Here is a 26869-nt window from a genome sequence, read left to right as displayed (position 1 = left end):
ATATAAATTGGTTATTGAATATAATTTTGTTCTATTTCGAAGTTTATTAGCTAGATATCTATCCGGCTTATTAGAGTATAAAAACAGAATTTATGCTTACCTGATAAATTACTTTCTCCAACGGTGTGTCCGGTCCACGGCGTCATCCTTACTTGTGGGATATTCTCTTCCCCAACAGGAAATGGCAAAGAGTCCCAGCAAAGCTGGTCACATGATCCCTCCTAGGCTCCGCCCACCCCAGTCATTCAACCGACGGACAGGAGGAAATATATATAGGAGAAACCATATGATACCGTGGTGACTGTAGTTAGAGAAAATAATTCATCAGACCTGATTAAAAAACCAGGGCGGGCCGTGGACCGGACACACCGTTGGAGAAAGTAATTTATCAGGTAAGCATAAATTCTGTTTTCTCCAACATAGGTGTGTCCGGTCCACGGCGTCATCCTTACTTGTGGGAACCAATACCAAAGCTTTAGGACACGGATGAAGGGAGGGAGCAAATCAGGTCACCTAAATGGAAGGCACCACGGCTTGCAAAACCTTTCTCCCAAAAATAGCCTCCGAAGAAGCAAAAGTATCAAATTTGTAAAATTTGGCAAAAGTGTGCAGTGAAGACCAAGTCGCTGCCTTACATATCTGGTCAACAGAAGCCTCGTTCTTGAAGGCCCATGTGGAAGCCACAGCCCTAGTGGAGTGAGCTGTGATTCTTTCAGGAGGCTGCCGTCCGGCAGTCTCATAAGCCAATCGGATAATGCTTTTAAGCCAAAAGGAAAGAGAGGTAGAAGTCGCTTTTTGACCTCTCCTTTTACCAGAATAAACAACAAACAAGGAAGATGTTTGTCTGAAATCTTTGGTAGCCTCTAAATAGAATTTTAGAGCACGGACTACGTCCAAATTGTGTAACAAACGTTCCTTCTTTGAAACTGGATTCGGACACAAAGAAGGTACAACTATCTCCTGGTTAATATTTTTGTTGGAAACAACTTTCGGAAGAAAACCAGGCTTAGTACGCAAAACCACCTTATCTGCATGGAACACCAGATAGGGCGGAGAACACTGCAGAGCAGATAACTCTGAAACTCTTCTAGCAGAAGAAATTGCAACCAAAAACAAAACTTTCCAAGATAATAACTTAATATCTACGGAATGTAAGGGTTCAAACGGAACCCCTTGAAGAACTGAAAGAACTAGATTTAAACTCCAGGGAGGAGTCAAAGGTCTATAAACAGGCTTGATCCTAACCAGAGCCTGAACAAATGCTTGAACATCTGGCATAGCTGCCAGTCGTTTGTGTAGTAAGACAGATAAAGCAGAAATCTGTCCCTTAAGAGAACTTGCAGATAATCCTTTCTCCAAACCTTCTTGTAGAAAGGATAGAATCTTAGGAATCTTTATCTTGTTCCATGGCAATCCTTTGGATTCACACCAACAGATATATTTTTTTCCATATTTTATGGTAAATTTTTCTAGTTACAGGCTTCCTAGCCTGAATCATAGTATCTATTACAGAATCTGAAAATCCACGCTTTGATAAAATCAAGCGTTCAATCTCCAAGCCGTCAGCTGGAGGGAAACCAGATTCGGATGTTCGAATGGACCTTGAACAAGAAGGTCCTGTCTCAAAGGTAGCTTCCATGGTGGAGCCGATGACATATTCACCAGGTCTGCATACCAAGTCCTGCGTGGCCACGCAGGAGCTATCAAGATCACCGAAGCCCTCTCCTGAATGATCCTGGCTACCAGCCTGGGAATGAGAGGAAATGGTGGGAATACATAAGCTAGGTTGAAGGTCCAAGGTGCTACTAGTGCATCTACTAGAGTCGCCTTTGGATCCCTGGATCTGGACCCGTAGCAAGGAACCTTGAAGTTCTGACGAGACGCCATCAGATCCATGTCTGGAATGCCCCATAATTGAGTTATTTGGGCAAAGATTTCCGGATGGAGTTCCCACTCCCCCGGATGGAATGTCTGACGACTCAGAAAATCCGCTTCCCAATTTTCCACTCCTGGGATGTGGATTGCAGACAAGTGGCAGGAGTGATCCTCCGCCCATTGAATTATTTTGGTCACTTCTTCCATCGCCAGGGAACTCCTTGTTCCCCCCTGATGATTGATATATGCAACAGTCGTCATGTTGTCTGATTGAAACCTTATGAATTTGGCCTTTGCTAGTTGAGGCCAAGCTTTGAGAGCATTGAATATCGCTCTCAGTTCCAGAATGTTTATCGGGAGAAGAGATTCTTCCCGAGACCATAGACCCTGAGCTTTCAGGGGTTCCCAGACCGCGCCCCAGCCCACCAGGCTGGCGTCGGTCGTGACAATGACCCACTCTGGTCTGCGGAAGCTCATTCCCTGTGACAGATTGTCCAGGGTCAGCCACCAACGGAGTAAATCTCTGGTCTTTTGATCTACTTGAATCGTCGGAGACAAGTCTGTATAATCCCCATTCCACTGTCTGAGCATGCACAGTTGTAATGGTCTTAGATGAATTCGTGCAAAAGGAACTATGTCCATTGCTGCAACCATCAATCCTATTACTTCCATGCACTGCGCTATGGAAGGACGAAGAACAGAATGAAGTACTTGACAAGAGCTTAGAATTTTTGATTGACCTCTGTCAGAAAAATCCTCATTTCTAAGGAATCTATTATTGTTCCCAAGAAGGGAACTCTTGTTGACGGGGACAGAGAACTTTTTTCTTTGTTCACCTTCCATCCGTGAAATCTGAGAAAGGCTAGGACGATGTCCGTATGAGCCTTTGCTTTTGACAGAGACGACGCTTGAATCAGGATGTCGTCCAAGTAAGGTACTACTGCAATGCCCCTTGGTCTTAGAACCGCTAGAAGGGACCCTAGTACCTTTGTGAAAATCCTTGGAGCAGTGGCTAATCCGAATGGAAGTGCCACAAACTGGTAATGCTTGTCCAGAAAAGCGAACCTTAGGAACTGATGATGTTCCTTGTGGATAGGAATATGTAGGCACGCATCCTTTAAATCCACGGTAGTCATAAATTGATTTTCCTGGATAGTAGGTAGGATCGTTCGAATAGTTTCCATTTTGAACGATGGAACCTTGAGAAATTTGTTTAGGATCTTGAGATCCAAAATTGGTCTGAATGTTCCCTCTTTCTTGGGAACTATGAACAGGTTGGAATAAAAACCCATCCCTTGTTCTCTTATTGGAACTGGATGAATCACTCCCATTTTTAACAGGTCTTCTACACAATGTAAGAATGCCTGTCTTTTTATTTGGTTTGAAGATAACTGAGACCTGTGGAACCTTCCCCTTGGGGGTAGTTCCTTGAATTCCAGGAGATAACCTTGAGAAACTATTTCTAGCGCCCAAGGATCCTGAACATCTCTTGCCCAAGCCTGAGCAAAGAGAGAAAGTCTGCCCCCCACCAGATCCGGTCCCGGATCGGGGGCCATCCCTTCATGCTGTTTTGGTAGCAGTGGTAGGCTTCTTGGCCTGCTTACCCTTGTTCCAGCCTTGCATTGGTCTCCAGGCTGGTTTGGGTTGTGAAGTATTACCCTCTTGCTTAGAGGATGTAGAATTAGAGGCTGGTCCGTTTCTGCGAAAGGGACGAAAATTAGGCTTATTTTTAGCCTTAAAAGACCTATCCTGTGGGAGGGCGTGGCCCTTTCCCCCAGTGATGTCTGAAATAATCTCTTTCAAATCAGGTCCAAATAATGTTTTACCCTTGAAAGGAATGTTAAGCAATTTTGTCTTGGAAGACACATCCGCTGACCAAGACTTTAACCAAAGCGCTCTGCGCACCACGATAGCAAACCCTGAATTTTTCGCCGCTAATCTAGCTAATTGCAAAGCGGCATCTAAAATAAAAGAGTTAGCCAATTTAAGTGCTTGAACTCTGTCCATAACCTCCTCATACGAAGATTCTTTATTGAGCGACTTTTCTAGTTCCTGGAACCAGAAACACGCTGCCGTAGTGACAGGAACAATGCATGAAATTGGTTGTAGAAGGTAACCCTGCTGAACAAAAATCTTTTTAAGCAAACCCTCTAATTTTTTATCCATAGGATCTTTGAAAGCACAACTATCTTCGATAGGAATAGTAGTGCGTTTGTTTAGAGTAGAAACCGCCCCCTCGATCTTGGGGACTGTCCTTTCTGGGGTCGACTATAGGAAATAATTTCTTAAATATAGGGGGGGGAACAAAAGGTATGCCGGGCCTTTCCCACTCCTTATTTACTATGTCCGCCACCCGTTTGGGTATAGGAAAAGCGTCGGGGGGCACCGGAACCTCTAGGAACTTGTCCATCTTACATAACTTTTCTGGAATGACCAAATTGTCACAATCATCCAGAGTAGATAATACCTCCTTAAGCAGTGCGCGGAGATGTTCTAATTTAAATTTAAATGTCACAACATCAGGTTCAGCTTGTTGAGAAATTTTTCCTGAATCTGAAATTTCTCCCTCAGACAAAACCTCCCTCATGGCCCCTTCAGATTGGTGTGAGGGTATGACAGAACAATTATCATCAGCGTCCTCTTGCTCTTCAGTGTTTAAAACAGAGCAATCGCGCTTTCTCTGATAAGTAGGCATTTTGGATAAAATATTTGCTATAGAGTTATCCATTACAGCCGTTAATTGTTGCATGGTAATAAGAATTGGCGCACTAGATGTACTAGGGGCCTCCTGTGTGGGCAAAACTGGTGTAGACACAGAAGGGGATGATGTAGTATCATGTTTACTCCCCTCATTTGAGGAATCATCTTGGGCAATATCATTATCTGTGGCATTACTGTCCTTACTTTGTTTGGACACTATGGCACAATTATCACATAAATTTAAATGGGGAGACACCTTGGCTTTCATACATATAGAACATAGCTTATCTGATGGTACAGACATGTTAAACAGGCTTAAACTTGTCAACAAAGCACAAAAAAACGTTTTAAAATAAAACCGTTACTGTCACTTTAAATTTCAAACTGAAAACACTTTATTACTGAATATGTGAAAAAGTATGAAGGAATTGTTCAAAATTTACCAAAATTTCACCACAGTGTCTTAAAGCATTAAAAATATTGCACACCAAATTTCAGAGCTTTAACCCTTAAATTAACGGAACCGGAGCCGTTTTTACATTTAACCCCTATACAGTCCCAGCTATATGCTTTGCTGAGACCCAACCAAGCCCAGAGGGGAATACGATACCAAATGATGCCTTCTATAAGCTTTTTCAGTGATTCTTAGCTCCTCACACATGCATCTGCATGCCTTGCTCTCCAAAAACAACTGCGCATTAGTGGCGCGAAAATGAGGCTCTGTCTATAACTAGAAAAGGCCCCCATCTGAAAAAGGTGTCCAACACAGTGCCTGCCGTTTTTCTAAACAATCCCCAAGATTATAATAACCATTAATAGTTAGAATCTGCATAATATGCCTAGTAAAGCAATCGTTTTAGCCCAGAAAAATGTCTACCAGTTTTTTAAGCCCTTTTGAAGCCCTTTATTCTTTTATTTAACTAAGAAAATGGCTTACCGGTCCCCATGAGGGGAAATGACAGCCTTCCAGCATTACATGGTCTTGTTAGAAATATGGCCAGTCATACCTTAAGCAGAAAAGTCTGCTAACTGTTTCCCCCAACTGAAGTTACTTCATCTCAACAGTCCTGTGTGGAAACAGCAATCGATTTTAGTAACTTCTGCTAAAATCATCTTCCTCTTACAAACAGAAATCTTCATCTTTTTTCTGTTTCAGAGTAAATAGTACATACCAGCACTATTTTAAAATAACAAACACTTGATAGAAGAATAAAAACTACATTTAAACACCAAAAAACTCTTAACCATCTCCGTGGAGATGTTGCCTGTGCAACGGCAAAGAGAATGACTGGGGTGGGCGGAGCCTAGGAGGGATCATGTGACCAGCTTTGCTGGGACTCTTTGCCATTTCCTGTTGGGGAAGAGAATATCCCACAAGTAAGGATGACGCCGTGGACCGGACACACCTATGTTGGAGAAAAGTAGTTTGCTTTTAGTTTTTGGAGGGCTCTCATCGCCGAATCGTTTAAGATTTTTGACAGAAGTTTTCTTTTAGCTTGAAGGGTTCTAAATGTTATACTAGATAGCGTGTTTTTGTGTTGGGTTTCTAAGGTAGTGATCTCTGAGTGAAGTTGTTTAATGTTTCTATTTGCTAGGGTGATGATCCTAGCTTTCTCCTTTATCAGAATCCCCCTAATGAAGGGATTATGTGCAGCCCATGGGTTGAGTGAGTTAACAGTGGAATTAACATTTGTAGACCAGTATTCCTGCATTAATTATCCTATCTCAGTATGAAATTGCTCATTGCGAAGTATAGAAGGGTCAAACGTCCAGGACTTCTGACGTTGATCATCAACTAACCCTGTCATGGATAGTTGGACTATCGAATGGTCTGACCAGACACAGGGGTGGATATTAGAAGTGACAATATTCGGTATTAGAGTCTGACTAGTCCATATATAATCCAAATTTTGTGTAGCTGTTATGGGCATGTGAATAAAATGTATGGTCTGTTGTGTTACCAAATATTGTTTCCCATGTATCCAGTAGGTTATGTTCTGACATTGATTCCCTTATAGATTTCACTATGGATAATTGCCTAAGTTGTTTGTTTGAGGGTTTAGTTATCATCCTAGAATAGTGAGTTGAAATATTGATGTTAAAGTCTCCACCGAGTATTATTCTGGAGTGGGACCATTGTGTTAACATGCGGGAGATCTGTCGAAAGAAGGTGTGTTGGCCTTCATTTGGGGCATATACGTTGCATAGTGTGATCTTCATATCTTGTGTGTGGCCCCTAACAATGAGAAACCTTCCCTCAGAATCTCTTATGACCTCATCTGTTTCGAATTGTAGGGAAGAATGTATAAGTATTGAGACCCCTCTTTTTTTCTGTTCTATTGTGGAGTGGAAATGAGTTGGATATAGTCGGTGCCAGTACTTGGGGATCAGGGTTTGTGTGAAGTGTGTCTCCTGGAGAAAGATGATCTTAGCTTTCAATTTTATATATTGGGTAAGGGCCACCTTGCGTTTGATATTGGTATTAAGGCCTCTCACATTGTGTGAGAGAATAATGAGGTCATGGGAGTTAAGTGTGTAACCATGACTTATGGTAACAGCCCCAAAAGTGAATGGTAGGTATTGTAGCAGTCGCCATTTATACTCTGTCTGACAAATATTTAAAGGCCACACAAACATGAGAACATAAATAAAAAATAAACTTATTAACATGTCAAACTGAAAACACAAAAATCTCATTTTGAAATACAAAAAATTGAACATCTAACTAGATGTAGGGAGCTGCCATGACCGCCACCCCGAGGCGACAAGAGAGAGAAAGAGAGAGAAAAAAAAAAAAAAGGGAAAGAATCAGCTCGGAGCAGCGACCATGGGAGCGGAAGCAAATCAGCATATTTTCATAACATACAATAGGAATACGACTTATGCCTAGGCATGTTGCAGTTTTCTAATAGAAGTGGAACTTGAAGAAACAAATGTTAAGTCTAAACATGGTAAATAAGACAATTCCTCATAATTAAGGGTTTAATCACCCTGAGTCTGTGTGAAAGGTCTAAACTTGGCAGCTGTATGGGGGAAATATCACTTTCTGCAAGTCAAATCTGGGGAGGGGGGAAAGGGAAAAAAGAGAAGAAGATTAAGTTCATCAGATCATACTCATCTGATCAGTAATTAGCTTCCATCTCGGATCTTGCAGTAGCAGCTTTCTTTCCACCTAGAGTCACCAGTCACTTTGGTCTTTTTTTCTGTACTGTGGTCCACTTGGTTCTTTTGTGGTTGTTTTCCCTGTGCGGGTTAGGAGCTTCTTCTGTATTTTGCTCGGAGGGTGGTAGATCTGGAGGTTCTAGATTCAGATAAGAACATGCTTCCGAAATATCTTGGCGTTTTCTGATTGTCAGCATTTTTCCTTCGTGTAGTATAATTAAGGCGAATGGAAAGCCCCACCTGTAGGGTATTTGATTTTTACGGAGCAGCAGGGTTAGGGGCTTCATAGAGTATCGTTTCTGGAGTGTTTGCACACATAGATCCTGGAAGAATTGGATTATTGAGCCTTGGAACTTGAATGTTGGATTCTGCCTAGCCGCTGAGAGAATTGCTTCCTTGTCTGCAAACAGCTTAACTATGACATCCCTTGGTGGTTGATCTCCCTTGGGCTTGGCCCTTAGGGCTCTATGTGCCCTTTCGATTTGAAAGTGATCTTCTTCTTTGTGGCCTGTAATGGCCTTGAATAGCTGTTGTAAGTAGCTTTGTAGATCCGTGGGTGCTATGGATTCCGGGATTCCCTAGAGTCTAATATTGCACCTTCTCGTGCGGTTTTCTATATCCTCCAATTTGTCTTGAAGCTCTTCTATTTCTTGCTTGTGGTTCTGGACTTGTTGTGATACCTTGTCTGCTGTTTCATCTCTTAGGTTTTCATTCTCCTCCAGTGTATCTACTCTCATACCTAGCTCCTGTATATCCTGTTTTAGTTCCGTTAGACTCTCAGTCATTGTTGTTTGTATGGAGTCTAGATTTGTCCACATTTTTTCGAAATTCATGTTGATGTCTTGTTTAGACACTAGATCTCTCAAATATGCTTTGGTGACCGGTGTAAGGTCGAGTGTACTAGATCGTTATCTTCGATTCCGGCAGCTCCGTAGTCTTGTCCCCTTTAGATGATTTAAAAAAGAGAGTGGTAGCTGTTTGTTTGCCTGTTAAACCAGTTTTCTTTACTTGTCTAGAAGACATCTTAAGTGTTTAGACTTTCAGTCTTGGCCTGTCAGCTGAAGAGCGTGATGTAGGATAAATCAGTCTTTTCCGGTATTATGAAAGCTCTTAGTTAAATATTGACCTATGTGGCTAGTAATAATCTGCTATCAAAAGTGTTTTCAACCACTTAAAAGTTATTCATTGCAAGTTATACAGAAACTTTTCTTGGGTTATGGTTACTGAGAGTCTATATGTCCCAAAATGTAGTTTAATGTTTGGTAATGCCCAATCCAGTTGCTCCTCTTGAAAATGCTTCTTCAGCACTGCATATCCTGTTTGTGTATATAGACTGTTTTTAATTGCGCAGTGAAAAGAGCATAAAAGTCTTCCTCCCTCTCTTCTTATTATTAAAGAAACAAAGTGAATATGACAGCCATCGAGTGACTGTTGCAAACAACTTTGAATCCTTTGTTATGGTTAAGATGTCGATGAGTGGGGGAGATATACTATATCGGCTTCGCGCCGCAACTGTTAGGCAACTGTTAGGCTCTGTAGCATCTATGCTTTTACATACACTTTGTGACTGTCATGCGGTTGCAACTCCTTATTCTCTTATGCCGCGTGGTAGCTTGGCCCAAGTGACAGTGGTAGCTCAGCGGCTGTAAGTGTAGATATCTCACCCATCCGTGTGCTGTTCATATGGTCTTTGTCGTATCTCGGCTGTGACACTGAAGCGCTGCATCGCTATGTGGGAAGCAAGATGGCGTCAGCGCCATTTCCGTGACGGGATCTGTTGCTCTTGTGTTATTCAGAAGTTCACCCTGTAATTATATTTGCGGCTCCAATCTGGCATATCATTGAGACCTCCTCTGCCTCCCACAGTGGAATATGATAGTTTTAGCCGTTTGCTGTGGTGCCGATAAGCCTCCGCTCATTTCCCCACACAGAGCTCCAAAATTATGCGGCCATCTCCGTCTCTAGCCAGGTCACGCCCCCCTCAGCTTTACTATTATATAGGTTCCATTAAGTTTTAAATAGACCCGCTTTAATTTCCCCATATAGTCTCATAGGGACATACAGTGTACGTCCATGCCTCTAACCTCACCCATAGCTGTGTTAACACTATCTATTGGGCTGAGTACTTAAATATTGCAGCTGCATAACATGCTTATACATCGATGACAGACCCTTTGCAAGTTCTCTCTCCCTACCTTATTCAGAGTATACTGCAAATTATTTTGCGTCCATTCAAATGTTCTCATTGTGTATCAAATTTACACTATAAGTTACTCTTGACCAATTGGGGTTCAAAAGTGGCCCATTTTGTTATTTTATCTCTTTTCCCCAAAATGCCCTACCCTCATTTAATTATATTCCAGAAGGTACAAAAGAGACCTCTATGTTTCAGTAAGGGGAATTATTGTTTCTGACTTTTCATTATGTTGTAAGGGGATATTTATTTATTAATAGAAAATTTAGAGGTTAACTTTTATTTGCATGACTGGGCGATTGTTTACTCAATATGACATTCAACATGTAAATGGTACAGTGATTCTCCTTAGTCATTGAAATTGTGATGTTTTTTTATTTTTTTGCCTGTATCACTTTTGCAACCTCAAATAAAATATGTTGAAAAAAAAAAATGCTCCAAAAGAAAGAGCTGTACCGCTTCACCAAGTGTGGTTATGTGGGCCCACTCTGTATAGGGCTGTCCCTCTTGTCTTTTCAGTTCTCTGAACTTCAGCCGGTGCTCATCTGGCATGAGTCCATATCGGGCAAGGATATGCTCCCTCACCCGATCATAGTTGGCTTGGTCTTCCGAGGGTACAGTGTGGAAGGCCTCCAAAGCCCTGCCGGCCAAATTTCGGGAGGATAGTGACTCTGTCGGCATTGGCGACCCCCTACAACCGACACTGGGTCTCAAACAGCTGAAGATAGCATTTGATCTCCTCCACTCCATCCGCGGCATGGGGTAGCTTCTTGAGTCTGGTAGGAGAAGCTAGGGGTTCAGGCACAATTCTCCCCATAGACTTCTGCAGCTCCATCAAGTGTACCTTAGTGGAGTCAGCAATGACCCGAGTAACAATCTCCTCAGGGGGGGTTAGATCAATAGAGGTCCAGTTGCCACTGTATCTGCCTCTGGAGGTCCGACATGGTGGTCTCTGGAGTTGAGGCGGTACTGCGCCATCTACTGCTTTGGTCGTCATCCGAACCACTAGCCTGATCACCCTCCATCAGCTCAGCTACGAGTGCAGTCTTTGTCTTGTTACCAGCTACTCCTCTTTGGGCTTGCATTAAACTCTGCAGTTCGTCCTTCCGGAGCATGTGATACTTTTCCATTCGGCAAGGACTTCAGGTGGTGGTTTGGACATTACAGGTAATCAGAAGCATCCCACCGCTGCCACCAGTGTGACGGATCCCGGGTACCCCTACTGGGTAGCTCCGCCAACTGGATCCTCCCCATGCCTGGAACCTGCCGCTATGTAGCGGAGAAAGTGCTTATAGCAGGAGCCCACCCAAATAACTAGACAGACTAGCATTCAGGTGAAACAAGAACTGATTTTATTGAAAAACACACATTCCTTTTATACACAAACACAGGGTCTTATCCTGCTCTTAAATCTCCCGCCATTCCCGCTCTCCAGACAGGCTGGCACCTGCCATAGCTGCCACAGTCCCACAGAGACCCAGGACACAGGGGTGGTTGCACTTCCAGGGTGTCATTTGAAAGCGCTCAGTCCCCAGATGCCACAGTCCAAAAAGTGGCGTGATTCGTATAGCTGCCACAGTCCCACAGAGACCCAGGACACAGGGGTGGTTGCACTTCCAGGGTGTCATTTGAAAGCGCTCAGTCCCCAGATGCCACAGTCCAAAAAGTGGCGTGATTCGTTACTGGGGACCGGAGTAACAGTCCGGTAAAGATAGGGGGGTAGGGGTGTCCAAAACCCCAGGTTCCCAAAGTAGCTTCCCTCCAGCAATCACCCCACCTCTTATCCTCCCTAGGGGCTACCAATCCCCAAAAGAGCGGAGCTCTGAGGCAAAGGGCCGCTGGAACGACCAGGTGTAAAGTTAGCAGATGTCCAGTGTGAATGGCCAACCGGACGTTCCAGGAGCCCGGCTAGCCTGAGAGGGGTTATGCGGGTATCCATTGCGGTGCGGCTGGCCGGCAGTTCCAGGAGCTTGGCCAGCCTAGAAGGGTTTTCACGGTCAGAGATTAGCTCTTCTCTGACAAAGTTCACATTACATAACAACAGGTCTGGGAGATTGCTGTTACTCACAGGTGCCCAAATCCGCTGAGAAATGAGAGGGGTAAGGTAGTAGGGGGTAGGGGTTTAACCCTTGCAGCCCAGTATCTGTGACAGAGTGTTCCAGAGGGTAGGTGCTGCACAACAGAAGTCCTGCAGTCTAGCATGGGAAGAGGTGATAGTCGAAGATGCAAGGAGCAGGTCATTGTTGGATCTAAGTGGAGTATACATGTTGATTAGAGAGGATAGGTTGGGGGGAGCAGTGTATATAAGGGTGAGAATTTTGAATTAAATTCTGCTGTGAATGGGGAGCCAGTGAAGGGACACGCAGAGAGGTGCAGCAGATACAGAGCGACGGGCAAGGTGGATTAGCCTGGCAGAGGCATTTAGGATGGATTGAAGGAGGGAGAGGCGGGGAAAAGGAAGGCCAGTAAGTAGGTTATTGCAGTAGTCAAGTCAGGAAATAACAAGTGAGTGGATTATTTGCTTTGTGGTGTTAGCACTCAGCAAAGGGCAAATCTTGGAAATATTCCGTAGGTGGTTGCGGCAGGATGAAGAAAGCGATTGGAGATGGGGGACGAAGGATAGATTTGAGTCAAGTATAACTCAGAGGAAGCGGACTTGGGGCGATGGGGAGATGGTGATGCTGTCAACAGGGATAGAAAAGTCAGAAGTCAGCGTAGAGCTAGAGTGGGGGGGATTAGAAGGAGCTCATTCTTGAACATGTTAATCTTTAGGTGGTGAGAGGCCATCCAGAAAGAAATCAAGAGTTGTGAAGTGAGTGCCTAAATTAAAGGCTAAGGTGTTGTGGTAGACTATAAGATATAATTATATTTATTCGGATAACATTAAATCCAGATATAAAAAACACACACTTAGTAAAATCATGGATTCATGAGTTAACAAGTAAACAAAAAATAAATAGCACATCAAAATAACATTAAAATAAAAAAACACTTGTTAAATATGCATATATGTAAAAATAATTGTATAGGTATACTCTCCTGGAGGGACGGCCCTCTATGTAGTAATACAGGTTAAGGTGAAAACAATAATATAATCCAACTTAAAAAAGAATAGACGGAATTTGTTGATGGTGTGTCCCAAATAATATGTCCAATGTGCCCTCAGGCACAGAAGTGTCTAAATGAATTGATGTGAGAATCCAGTGCAGAATATGAAGGTATTCAAAAAAACGGTTAAAAATGGCAAGAAAAAATGTAATATATGAGAACAAAAACGGAAAAATGTGAAAAATGAATCGTGAAAAAATGTGAAAAAATATAAAAAGTATATATCAAAGAAAGGGAGGGTATTAGATGGGAAGGGACAGGGTCGAGAGGGCAGGTAGCGAGGCGTGAGGAAGATAGTACAGAACAAACTTAATTCTCAGTAGCTGGATGGAAGATGCAGAGGGTGGCATAGGGAGTAACTGGGCCTGTTGTTGGAATATTGCAGGTTGGTGTTGGGATGTTGCTTCGGATAGTACATGTTTTGTTTAAAAAGTAGTCTGCCTGGTCTTGAGCACTAAAGACAGATGGGGGCGGTGTAGCAGGTGGGTAGAGGAGAGGGTTAAAAGGTGGAGAAGAGTCGTTTAGGGTTTGAGGAAAGAGTGAATATGAGAGAAGAGAAGTAGGTTTGTTTAGCTAAATGAAGGGCAGAAGTGTATGAACAAAGAATAAACTTATAGTTGATGAAATAAGGTTCGGAGTGAGTTTTCCTCCAGACATGCTCAGCATTATGGGAGCATTTTTGCAAATAGCGTGTTTGTTGAAAGTGCCAGGGCTGTAACTGATGGAGTGAGGTTTTGCGCCATTGGGGAGGAGCAGGTGTGTCTAGTACAGAGGAGAGAGTTTTTTTATAGTGGGCTGTAACTGATGGAGTGAGGTTTTGCGCCGTTGGGGAGGAGCAAGTGTCTAGTGCAGAGGAGTTTTTTTATAGTGGGCTGTAACTGATGGAGTGAGGTTTTGCGCCGTTGAGGAGGAGCAAGTGTGTCTAGTGCCGAGGAGAGAGTTTTGTTATAGTGGGCTGTAACTGATGGAGCGAGGTTTTGCGCCGTTGGGGAGGAGCAAGTGTGTCTAGTGCCGAGGAGAGAGTTTTGGCTAATTCCTTTTCTACACATTTTTGCAATGTCTTGTCCTATTGAAAGGGACAGTAAAATCAAAATGAAACGTTCATGATTCATACAGAGCATGTAATGTTAAACAACTTTCCAATTTACTTTTATTATAAATTCTGTTTTATTTTCTTAGTATCCTTTGTTGAAGAGTAAATCTAGGACGGCTCCGGAGCAGCTAGCTGAAAACATCTGGTGAGCCAATGACAAAAGACACCAATCACCATCTAGCTCCCAATAGTGCACTGCTGCTTTTAAGACTACATAAATATGCTTTTCAACAAAGGATAGTAAGAGGTAATTTGCAAAGTTATTTGAAAGTGCATGTTCTATTTGAATCATTTAGTTTAATTCTGTTGTTACTGTCCTTTACGTAATAGGTAGCATTTCTAAATTTTGCTTTCAAAATGTAAATCGCCATTTGCCAGCCCATTTATAAAAATATTAAAAAGAACTGGGCCCAATACTGATCCCTTGGGTACCCCACTTATTGCTTTTTACTATTTATTATTTCTTCAGCAGACTAAATAGGAATTTGCCAAACATATATCATTGCCTGGTTGCTCCTCAATACTTTGTAGACTGTTCACAGAAAAACTCTCACATGGGACATTGGAAGAGACTGAAAGGAGTAGCGGAGCATCTGTAAAAGTTAAAGCAAAAGTCTTTATTGTTCCCAAAAATGGTATTAAAATAAAGCAAAGCAAAAGGAAAATAGGTGTAATTGTCTTGATAGGAGTCAGCTCATACAGCTGACATGTTTCAGCGTATTGCCGTTATCAAAGCTGCTTTTTGCTTGAACTTTTACTGGTGCTCCGCTACTCCTTTCAGCCTGATTACACTTTGACCAAAAAGCGAGTTAGCACGGTTGATTCCCAGGAGCCCCATTGGCCTTACTGCAATACGGACTGCATCCAATAGGAAGCCAAGGAACTGAAGACGCATACGCCCCCCTCCATAGACGTCTGAAGAGGGATTGAATTGGATTGGCTGGTGATTGTATCCGGAAATCTGCATGGACGCAAGGAAGCGAAAGCACGCCTAAGCAGCGGCACCCGACACAGAGGGAGCAACCGGACAAAGCCAACTTCTTCCCTAGGACCGGACCGAGCGCAGCAGAGGGGGTAAGAGTGGAACATGTTCTTATCCCAATCAGTATAGAGACAGAGGCTATTTGGGGCATTTTGTACTACACTGACATTTAGGTGCCATTTCTTACTTATGCAGAGCTTCACTTGCAGGAGGGAGATTTCATATCACTTGCAGGAGGGAGATTTCATATCACTTGCAGGAGGGAGATTTCATATCACTTGCAGGAGGGAGATTTCATATCACTTGTGTAAGAGTTTACAGTGTATATGCATACAAGTCTGTGATTGGATGATGGCTGTCACATGATACAGTTATATGCACACATCTGATGCACCAGCTCCTACTGAGCATGTCTGTGATTGGCTGAAGGCTGTCACATGATACAGTTATATGCACACATCTGATGCATTAGCTCCTACTGAGCATGTCTCTGATTGGCTGATGGCTGTCACATGATACAGTTATATGCACACATCTGATGCACCAGCTCCTACTGAGCATGTCTGTGATTGGCTGAAGGCTGTCACATAAAAAAGGGGATGGGAAAATTGAAATACATTTTGACATTTATCAGAAAATAAATTTACTGCTCATATAAAGTAAGTGTTATTGCATTGTCTTTTTATTATGCACTTGCCAGTTATGCAATTCTACTGTATTTAGTGCTTGTCTCATATAAAACTGTCCCTGACAGCGTCTACTGGCCCCTAATAAATAATGTATGGGGGTGCCCCAGCAGCATACGTGAACCCCTCTATATTCCCTTGACATCCATAGGAATCTTTTAGGGCAGAATAGTTCTTGTCAGATTGTCATTTGGCTCGTCCTCATCAAATATTTATCCTTCTGCTCTTTCAGTCCCACAAAAACTATCTAATTAAAGGGACATGAAGCCCACTATTTTTGTTAATGATTCAGATAGCGCTTACAATTTTATACAACTTTCCAATTGAAATTTGCTTTATTCGCTTAGTATCCTCCCTCTATACTGTAATAGGGTTTTAACTCCAGTGTGTTTCATCAGAGTAAGTTACACAGCACAATCTTCTGAAATGTATAGAGATAGAGCAAACGTCACTGCTTTGTTTAGCAATGACAAGATATGGAAGTAGTGTGCGGCCCACGTGACGTGCACTTGTATGGAAAATATCCCGCGACTCAAATTAGTTTGACACCCCTGGTTTAGACAGACAAAGCAATTGTAAGAGACTTTTCAAATGTACTTCTATTTTCAAAATGTACTTAATTCTCTTGGAATCCATCATTAAAAAGCATAACTAGGTAGTATCATGAGCAGCCATACGCTACTGGGAGCTAGCTGTGATTGGTGGTTATACACATATGCTTCTTGTCATTGCCTCACTAGATGTGTTTAGCTAGCTAGTTATAAAAGGAACTAATTACATCATTAGTTCCTTTTATAACATTATGAGCTATAGTTAGGTGTCGCAAAACTATTCCATGGGAATAAAAATCAATTAGACATCGCTGATGCACAGAATTAAATCATGATCTGCTAGGGTGGGTTCTGCGTGGACATTTCTTTACTTACCACTTCTGCAAGAGACGCAGCTGCCATGTGACTTAATGGAGACAGGTATGAAGAAGGGCCGGGATGCAGCAGATTTTTTACAAAGTCGTACGTAACAAAAAAGGCAGCAGCTAGAACAAAAAGAATTGTAAATCATTAATAAAGTAATTCAGCAATATATAAACTATATCAGTACTAATCACAGAGTATGTTACCAGCCGGGTGTAATACTTTACAATATATAAACTATAGCAGTGCTAATCACACAGTTTGTTACCAGCCGGGTGTAATACTTTACAATATATAAACTATATCAGTGCTAATCACAGAGTATGTTACCAGCTGGGTGTAATACTTTACAATATATAAACTATATCAGTGCTAATCACAGAGTATGTTACCAGCCGGATGTAATACTTTATAATATATAAACTATATCAGTACTAATCACAGAGTATGTTACCAGGGTGTAATACTTTACAATATATAAACTATATCAGTGTTAATAATAGAGTATGTTACCAGCTCAGTGTAATACTTTACAATATATAAACTATATCAGTACTAATCACAGAGTAGGTTACCAGCCGAGTGTAATACTTTACAATATATAAACTATATCAGTACTAATCACAGAGTAGGTTACGAGCCGGGTGTAATACTTTACAATATATAAACTATATCCATGCTAATCACATACTATGTTACCAGCCAGGTGTAATACTTTACAATATATAAACTATATCAGTGCTAATCACAGAGTATGTTACCAGCCAGGTGTAATACTTTACCATATTATAACATTTTCTGATATTTATAAATGTTCCTTAAGCTATCCAAAGCACACATTAACTGCATAGTTTAACAAATGTATTTAATGATAATCTGTGCAATAAGCATTGGAAAAAAAATAATAGGTAATTTTAGCTTAATATCGGCTTAACTTGTAGCCGGCAGTCAGTAAAATCATTCAGGTGCTATGCCCATTAACCCCTTAACGACCAGCGGTGTAACCTGAATGTTGCTGGTCTGGGCCATGTTTTTTTGATAGCGTGGTCTAGCCACCAACAGCGAGGCCGTGCAGGACGAAGGGAAGTCATAATAGCAACAGCGAGACCCGCACTATTACGGGCCGCATAATGCTTAATTACCAGCAACGCACAGGGTACATGGTGGTCGTTAATGGGCTAAATATGTCCTTTGAAGAACAGAGTATAGATATTTTTAACATAATAAATATTACCATTGGGAAATGAGCCAACCGCTGTGGACGGAACTCCTGCGTAAATTCCACGAAAACCACCGGATTTGTAGAAGCCAAGAGGACTCTGCAGTCTAGTTTTAATAGTGTCAAGAGGAAACAGAACGAGGTCAACGCACATGCCGGCTGTACCCCCCGCCTAAAGGGACAAGAACAACAAATGTGTCACACATACCAGCTGTACCCCCAGCCTAAAGGGACAAGAACAAATGTGTCACGCATACCAGCTGTACCCCCAGCCTAAAGGGACAAGAACAAATGTGTCACACATACCAGCTGTACCCCCAGCCTAAAGGGACAAGAACAAATGTGTCACACATACCAGCTGTACCCCCAGCCTAAAGGGACAAGAACAACAAATGTGTCACACATACCAGCTGTACCCCCAGCCTAAAGGGACAAGAACAACAAATGTGTCCCGCATACCAGCTGTACCCCCAGCCTAAAGGGACAAGAACAACAAATGTGTCACACATACCAGCTGTACCCCCAGCCTAAAGGGACAAGAACAACAAATGTGTCACACATACCAGCTGTACCCCCAGCCTAAAGGGACAAGAACAAATGTGTCACGCATACCAGCTGTACCCCCAGCCTAAAGGGACAAGAACAAATGTGTCACACATACCAGCTGTACCCCCAGCCTAAAGGGACAAGAACAAATGTGTCACACATACCAGCTGTACCGACAGCCTAAAGGGACAAGAACAAATGTATCACACATACCAGCTGTACCCCCAGCCTAAAGGGACAAGAACAACAAATGTGTCACACATACCAACTGTACCCCCAGCCTAAAGGGACAAGAACAACAAATGTGTCACACATACCAGCTGTACCCCCAGCCTAAAGGGACAAGAACAACAAATGTGTCATACATACCAGCTGTACCCCCAGCCTAAAGGGACTAAAGGGACAAGAACAAATGTGTCACACATACCAGCTGTACCCCCAGCCTAAAGGGACAAGAACAAATGTGTCACACATACCAGCTGTACCGACAGCCTAAAGGGACAAGAACAAATGTATCACACATACCAGCTGTACCCCCAGCCTAAAGGGACAAGAACAAATGTGTCACACATACCAACTGTACCCCCAGCCTAAAGGGACAAGAACAACAAATGTGTCACACATACCAGCTGTACCCCCAGCCTAAAGGGACAAGAACAACAAATGTGTCACACATACCAGCTGTACCCCCAGCCTAAAGGGACAACAAATGTGTCACACATACCAGCTGTACCCCCAGCCTAAAGGGACAACAAATGTGTCACACATACCAGCTGTACCGACAGCCTAAAGGGACAAGAACAAATGTATCACACATACCAGCTGTACCCCCAGCCTAAAGGGACAAGAACAAATGTGTCACACAACAATTGTCTGTAATTAAAGGGAAATGAACATCAAAATGAAACTTTAATGGAGCCAACAGAGCAGGTAATTTTAAGAAACATCTATTATCACATTTACTTCGTTCTCTAAGAATACTTTGTTGAAAGGCATGCCTAGATAGGCTCCAGAGCAGCAATACGCAACTGGGAGCTAGCAGCTGATTGGTGGCCACACATATACGCTTCTCGTTATTGACTGACCTGATGTATTCAGCTAGTTGTGCATTGCTGCTCTGAGCTAACTTTAACTATGTGTTTAACACCTTTCCAGGGCTTAGATCACTTTATTGTTGTTGTTTGTATATAACTAACACACTGGCGCATTTTGTCATTTTATGTCTTGTTTTTGACGTGGTACTTTATGCTCAGTTCTGGAGATTGTTCTTTTTATCATACCGGTAAGTGCTTAATACTAGTTGCGCCTAGGACCGCGTATTCCACAGAGCACACTATATGTATCTTATGTTTCTTTTTAGGGAGTTGTCACCATATATAGGAGAGGGCATTGCCTTTTATAGCTTAGGAAGATTCTTTGGGGCTTCCTGTTTATTTGCTTTTTTGTTATTGACACTTTTTATGGACATTTGCTTATTTAATTTGTTTTGTTAATATGTATGGATATAAATTGTATAACAGAAAAATGATATCAAATTATACATGAGTGGGATATATTGAATACTCTTCTTTAGCGGAGTTTGCTGCTGCTGAACTGTATATCTAGCTGCCCAAAAGGGAGTGGTTCATTTGTTTGTTTCTAAGCCTGGCTCTGACATCCAGCTTGAGATAGTGATCTGTGCTGGTATAAAGCTTTGATGATGCCCTTGTGGGTATGATCTATACGTGAACAGCCTAAGTTGCCTGGATGTAGATATGTTCAAGACAACATCCAGTCAGTAAAGGGGTTTACCTTGTATATACTCTTTGTCTGTAAATAATGAAGGCAAAACAATGTCAGAAGATTTGTGGAAATCAGAAGCAACTTTGGGAATTCTTGGTGTAAATATCTGTTGGTTGTACAGAAAAAGTTTGAAATTCTGAACCACCCCTGGCAGAGATAATGACCACTAAAATGTTTTTAGCATCAGGAACCAAAGGGAGACTTCACTGAGTGGTTTGAATGGAGAAACCAGCAGGACATCAAGTGCCAGCAGAAGTTCCCAGGTTGGCATAAGAGGTATAGTAGAAGGGATGATAAGAGCCAATGCCTGGAAGAATTGGATAACCTTGAGTTCCTAATCACAACTGATTACTGACATAGCCAATACCTGGACCTTAAGAGTAGAATTCAATTATTAAAGGGACATGATTCAGATAGGTAAGGCAATTTTAAACAACTTTCCAAATTACTTTCATCATCGAATTTACTTTGTTCTCTTGGTATTCTTAGTTGAAAGCTAAACCTAGGTAGGCTCATATGCTAATTTCTAAGCCCTTTAAGGCTGCCTCTTAGCTCAGGGCATTTTGATATTTTTCACAGCTAGAGGGCGTTAGTTCATGCGTTCCATATAGATAACATTGTGCTCACGCACGTGGAGTTACCTAGGAGTAAGCACTGATTGGCTAAAATGCAAGTCTGTCAAAAGAACTAACGGGGCAGTCTGCAAAGGGTTAGATACAAGGTAATCACAGAGGTAAAAAGTATATTAATATAACCATGTTGGTAAAGCAAAACTGGAGGATGGGTAATAAAGGGATTATCTATATTTTTAAACAATAAAAAAAAATCTGGTGTAAACTGTCCCTTTAAGGAACCAAAGAAGGTAAGATAGGCTGGGGAAGCATTGTGTTGTACCATTCAACTTGAGGAGCTTACCCAAATTCTGTAATAAATCAATTATTTTCAGAGCCTAGAGAAGAGTTTGCATGACAGGAGCTTAGGTGTTCAATTGGTGCAGCCTTGAGATTTCAGCAACCATGTTGTTCATTTTAACCTTTATGGGGTACAAAAAGTACACAAAATTCACTTGGTGTATAACAGAATAAAAATAAAAAGTGAATGATTTAAATGACAAAATATTAAAGGAAAATATATATTCCAGTTTAAGGATATGTGTGATCCGTGTGGTTTCTCCTTCCTCTTGGTAAACTAGGATTTCCTTCAAACCTCCAAAATAAAAATAGAAACAATATAGTGCAATATGTTTGATAACAAAGATATTATTCACACCAGTGGTCCCTCCAGGGGGCTACTCACACTTAGAAGAGCCAACCAGGCTCTGGGTTCAGACGCACACCCGGTTTTATACTGCTAGGCTTCCAGTATAACTCCAAACGCAGACCGCTGCTTCAGTAAAATATATTTTTATTAAAATACATATAAAAAGTTAAAAAGCCACACGTAATACTCTCACATTAATAGTTACTCGGGTATCTGTTCCACTTTCTGTTTGTAGTGGGAGCGGTATAACAAATTTGTAATGGATTTGTGGTAAAGTAGCCTGCGAAATGGCTTAAGCTTAACCCCAATCCAATAAATGTCAAACCCTCAATACCTGTCCTGGTAACCAAATAGTTTTTAGAGGAGTGGTGGCAATAAAGATTCAAAAGTACCAACGTACGTTTCGCCGTAAGCGTACAGCTTTTTCAATGTAGTGGATCGTAGTGGGTTCACTACCTTGAAAAAGCCGTACGCTTACGGCGAAACGTACGTCGGTTTGACATTTATTGGATTGGGGTTAAGCTTAAGCCATTTGGCTGGCTATTTTACCACAAGTCCATTAGAAATGTGTTATACCGCTCCCACTACAAACAGAAAGTGAAACAGATACCTGAGTAACTATTAATGTGAGAGTTTTACGTGTGGCTTTTTAACTTTTTATATGTATTTTAATAAAAATAAATTTTACTGAAGCAGCGGTCTGCGTTTGGAGTTATACTGGAAGCCTGGCAGTATAAAACCGGGTGTGCGTCTGAACCCAGAGCCTGGTTGGCTCTTCTAAGTGTGAGTAGCCCCCTGGAGGGACCACTGGTGTGAATATATCTTTGTTATCAAACATATTGCACTATACTGTTTCTATTTTTAATTTGGAGGTTTGAAGGAAATCCTAATTTACCAAGAGGACGGAGAAACCACACGGATCACACATATCCTTAAATTGGAATATATATTTTCCTTTAATATTTTGTAATTTAAATCATTCACTTTTTATTTTTAACCTTTATGGGGTCTGGATGCAGGAAAAGACCCTGATGCTGTAGATCTTTTGATGGAGGAAGTGTCCATGGAGGAGCTATAACCAGATTATGATGTAAAGGAAACCATGCTGTTTGGGACCAATGAGAAATGATAGCAATGAATGTCCTATTTCCTTTGGATTCAGTGGAGAAGGTAAGGATTAATGTTGCCTTAAATTTTACCAGGTGAGTGTGCCCATTAAATAGGTCACAAGGAGAATGCTGTTGATGGCGGCTGGTGAAGGGAATACAGAGAGATTCGGATATCAGAAAAAGATCTGAGCCATCTCCTTGAGGACTTGTCAACTTCTTCTCTTTAGCACATGGCTCTCCTTTAGTTTGTTAAGACTTTTATAGCCTTAAGTAAAGAGTCCCTGACACCAGGTCCCCAGCCATACTTGTTTGAGGCTGTTTGAACTGAAATCTAATCTGGTTTTGGAAGAGGAAGTGGTCTGGTGAGGTTTGGAGTATGAGTACTCCATTACATTAGTTATGGGCTGATCCTTCTGCCAATAGAAAAGAAGTGGAGTCCACCCCAGCACCGGGCTTCTTATAAAGGTTAGTCTCATCAGAAGTAATGCTAGCAATAGCAGAGTGCCAGGTATTTTCTATTGGGCAGACACTACTCCTTTTCATTGGCTGTACCACGCAGAAATTTAATAATTCACCAGCACTGTAGTTAAGTATGGTTATGCCTAGGATAAATGTCAGTATGTAAGTTTTACTCTCACTTTAATAAACATCTTATCTCAGATATTTAGACATTGTGTAGGAGGGAGATGATGAATGTAGTTTGCTGAACTGTTTAACCATCTGTTTATTATCTGTAAATGACTCCTCATATACCGATAGAAGGGCCCAGTTCTTAAGGGGACCCTCGGGATTAACAAATTAAAGGATGTGCAGTCCAGTAGGTGTTGGAACACAGATTTGCAGTAAATTAAAGAGACACAAAACCCATTTTTTCTCTGTCATGATTTAGATACAAAATACAAATTTAATAAAATATATTTTAATTTACTTATATTAACTGGTTTGCATTGTTCACTTGGTATCCTTTGTAGAAAGCATACCTAGGCAGATCCCGGTGCTGCAATGCACTACTAGGAAGTAGCTGCTGATTAGTGGCTGCACATATATGCCTCTTGTCATTGGCTCACCAGTTATGTTTGGCTAAATCCCAGTAGTGCATTGTTGATTCTTCAACAAAGGATACCAAAAGAATGAAGCAAATTTGATAATAAAATAGAGTGGAAAGTTGTTTAAACTGTTTTGTTTTATCTGAATCATGACAAACATTTAGGTTTTCATGTCACTAACTTGGCAAATCGGCCTTAATCTGTAGTGTAAACTCAGTGTTGTTTATATTTATATTATTTTCTCTGTTCCAATCAGTAGCTGATTGTTATATTATTTCTTACAATGAGAGAGTCATGTTTATATATTGTATAGAGATTCCTTGCATACTGAAAAAAAGCTACTGTAGCCCTTGCGACACATTTTACTGATATCAGTTTTACACTCTCTCATGATACACATATTTACATAAAGCAAATGTTTGTTTTTGTGTTAATTTGAACAAACTTCATGATAAAAAACATTTAAATTGAAATAGGAATAAAGTAAATAAATGTTCCCTCAGAAGAGACTGTGTATTGCACATGGGGTGGTTAGAGGAGTAGTGTGAGAGAGGTCCTACTATAATACCATTTATTTACAAAATCTATCTCCTGTAAGACTCCCCCACCATCCTGTGACAGAAGAGGTTACTAATCACCCCTTCTTATGTTATTCTAAAAATGCCATTACAGAATAGGAACATATAATGACTGATCACTGCTGGAAACCGAAAACTGAAATGAATCTAACAGACTCTCCTTCTCCTGTAAGTGTCTCATGTCTCTCTCCTGTGACTGCCTCACCTGTCACACCGTCTCTCTCCTGTGACTGCCTCACCTGTCACACCGTCTCTCTCCTGTGACTGCCTCACCTGTCACACCGTCTCTCTCCTGTGACTGCCTCACCTGTCACACCGTCTCTCTCCTGTGACTGCCTCACCTGTCACACCGTCTCTCTCCTGTGACTGCCTCACCTGTCAAACCGTCTCTCTCCTGTGACTGCCTCACCTGTCACACCGTCTCTCTCCTGTGACTGCCTCACCTGTCACACCGTCTCTCTCCTGTGACTGCCTCACCTGTCACACCGTCTCTCTCCTGTGACTGCCTCACCTGTCACACCGTCTCTCTCCTGTGACTGCCTCACCTGTCACACCGTCTCTCTCCTGTGACTGCCTCACCTGTCACACCGTCTCTCTCCTGTGACTGCCTCACCTGTCACACCGTCTCTCTCCTGTGACTGCCTCACCTGTCACACCGTCTCTCTCCTGTGACTGCCTCACCTGTCACACCGTCTCTCTCCTGTGACTGCCTCACCTGTCACACCGTCTCTCTCCTGTGACTGCCTCACCTGTCACACCGTCTCTCTCCTGTGACGGCCTCACCTGTCACACCGTCTCTCTCCTGTGACTGCCTCACCTGTCACACCGTCTCTCTCCTGTGACGGCCTCACCTGTCACACCGTCTCTCTCCTGTGACTGCCTCACCTGTCACACCGTCTCTCTCCTGTGACGGCCTCACCTGTCACACAGTCTCTCTCCTGTGACTGCCTCACCTGTCACACCGTCTCTCTCCTGTGACTGCCTCACCTGTCACACCGTCTCTCTCCTGTGACTGCCTCACCTGTCACACCGTCTCTCTCCTGTGACTGCCTCACCTGTCACACCGTCTCTCTCCTGTGACTGCCTCACCTGTCACACCGTCTCTCTCCTGTGACTGGATCACCTGTCACACCGTCTCTCTCCAGTGACTGCCTCACCTGTCACACCGTCTCTCTCCTGTGACTGCCTCACCTGTCACACCGTCTCTCTCCTGTGACTGCCTCACCTGTCACACCGTCTCTCTCCTGTGTCCCTGTCCCTCTGCCGGGGGTCCCTGTGTCACTGTCCCTCACCCAGTGTCCCTGTGACACTGTCCCTCTCCCGTGTCACTGTCCCTCTCCCGGTGTCCCTGTCCCGTGTTCCTGTGTCACTGTCCCTCTCCCGGAGTCCCTGTCCCTCTCCCGGTGTCCCTATGTCCCTCTCCCGGTGTCCCTGTGTCATAGTTGCCAACATTTCAAAAAAAATTCCAGGGACACTTTGCAGCAGAGCAAGCAAGCGGGTTACTGGAGTATTGACGACCATAGTTTATTATACAGATTACAGCACCAAGCTCTTACACCTACCCAGTCTCTGAAACACATTCTGGGCATATGGTTATTTTTACAACACAGCATCACAATTAGAAAGACAAATAATATGTGAACCCATTCAATAATAATAACAATATTCCATTAGGAATGAATTATATTTAAATAATACACTATATCTATTTATTATCATCTATCTATCTGTATATGTATATGTGTATGTGTGTGTGTGTGTGTATATATATATATGCAAACAACAAATGTTGTGCATAGGGGATTTTCAGGGACATTTCCAGGGACAAAAAAAATCCAGGGACATACAACAAAATCCAGGGACTGTCCCTGGAAATCAGGGACTGTTGGCAACTATGCTGTGTCAGTGTCATTGTCCCTCTCCCGGTGTCCCTGTGACACTGTCTCTCTCACGGTGTCCCTGTGATACTGTCCCTCTCCCGGTGTCCCTGCGTAACTGTCCCTCTCCCGTGTGCCTGTGTCACTGTCTCTCTCCCTCTCATGTGTCACTGTACCCCTCCCGGTGTCACTCACCGTCAGACTAATCAGCCAGTCCTGTGTCCCCATGGCTTTCAGAGCTCCCGGCAAGTCACATGTAGTTTCACTTTACAAATTGTAGTTGATTGGCTGACTCGCGACTGACTCGAAGGAAAGGTTATGATTGGCCAGCAGGTCTCTCTAAGCTTTTTTTTTTTTTTTTATAAACCAACTTTATTAGTCCGACACAACTACAGACAGCCCTTCTGACACTGACAGAGGAGAAAACCCTTACCCAGTACCCACAAGTTCTTCATGTCATGTTATGTTGTGACGCTGCTTGTGCTTTGTGCTGCTGCATGTCATGTTATGCTGTGACACTGCTTGTGCTGTCTCCCACTACCCTCAAGTCCTGCTGCATGTCATGTTATGCTGTGACACTGCTTGTGCCACTACCCACAAGTGCTGCTGCATGTCATGTTATGCTGTGACACTGCTTGTGCTTTGTGCCACTACCCACAAGTGCTGTTGCATATCATGTTATGCTGTGACACTGCTTGTGCTTTGTGCCACTACCCACAAGTGCTGCTGCATATCATG

The 26869-nt window shown here is 42.5% G+C and overlaps 1 protein-coding gene across 1 annotated transcript in view; it reads right to left on the bottom strand.

The window, feature by feature from the left end:
• Positions 1-26424, bottom strand: part of SLC25A26 (solute carrier family 25 member 26) — a 253856-nt gene extending 227432 nt beyond the window's left edge. Inside the window, exons 1-3 of the mRNA XM_053720688.1 lie at positions 26327-26424; positions 17949-18105; positions 16727-16836 (exon numbers count right to left, since the gene is read on the bottom strand). Of these exons, the coding sequence (XP_053576663.1) occupies positions 16727-16836; positions 17949-18105; positions 26327-26359 (300 nt within the window). The 5' untranslated portion in view covers positions 26360-26424. The remainder of the gene's footprint in view (positions 1-16726; positions 16837-17948; positions 18106-26326) is intronic.
• Positions 26425-26869: the final 445 nt, after the last annotated feature.

This window comes from Bombina bombina, chromosome 7 (assembly GCF_027579735.1).
Source record: "Bombina bombina isolate aBomBom1 chromosome 7, aBomBom1.pri, whole genome shotgun sequence".
Classification (NCBI taxonomy): Eukaryota; Metazoa; Chordata; class Amphibia; order Anura; family Bombinatoridae; genus Bombina; species Bombina bombina.
Note: the sequence above shows the minus strand (reverse complement) of the source record. Positions and strands in the feature narration are given on the sequence as shown.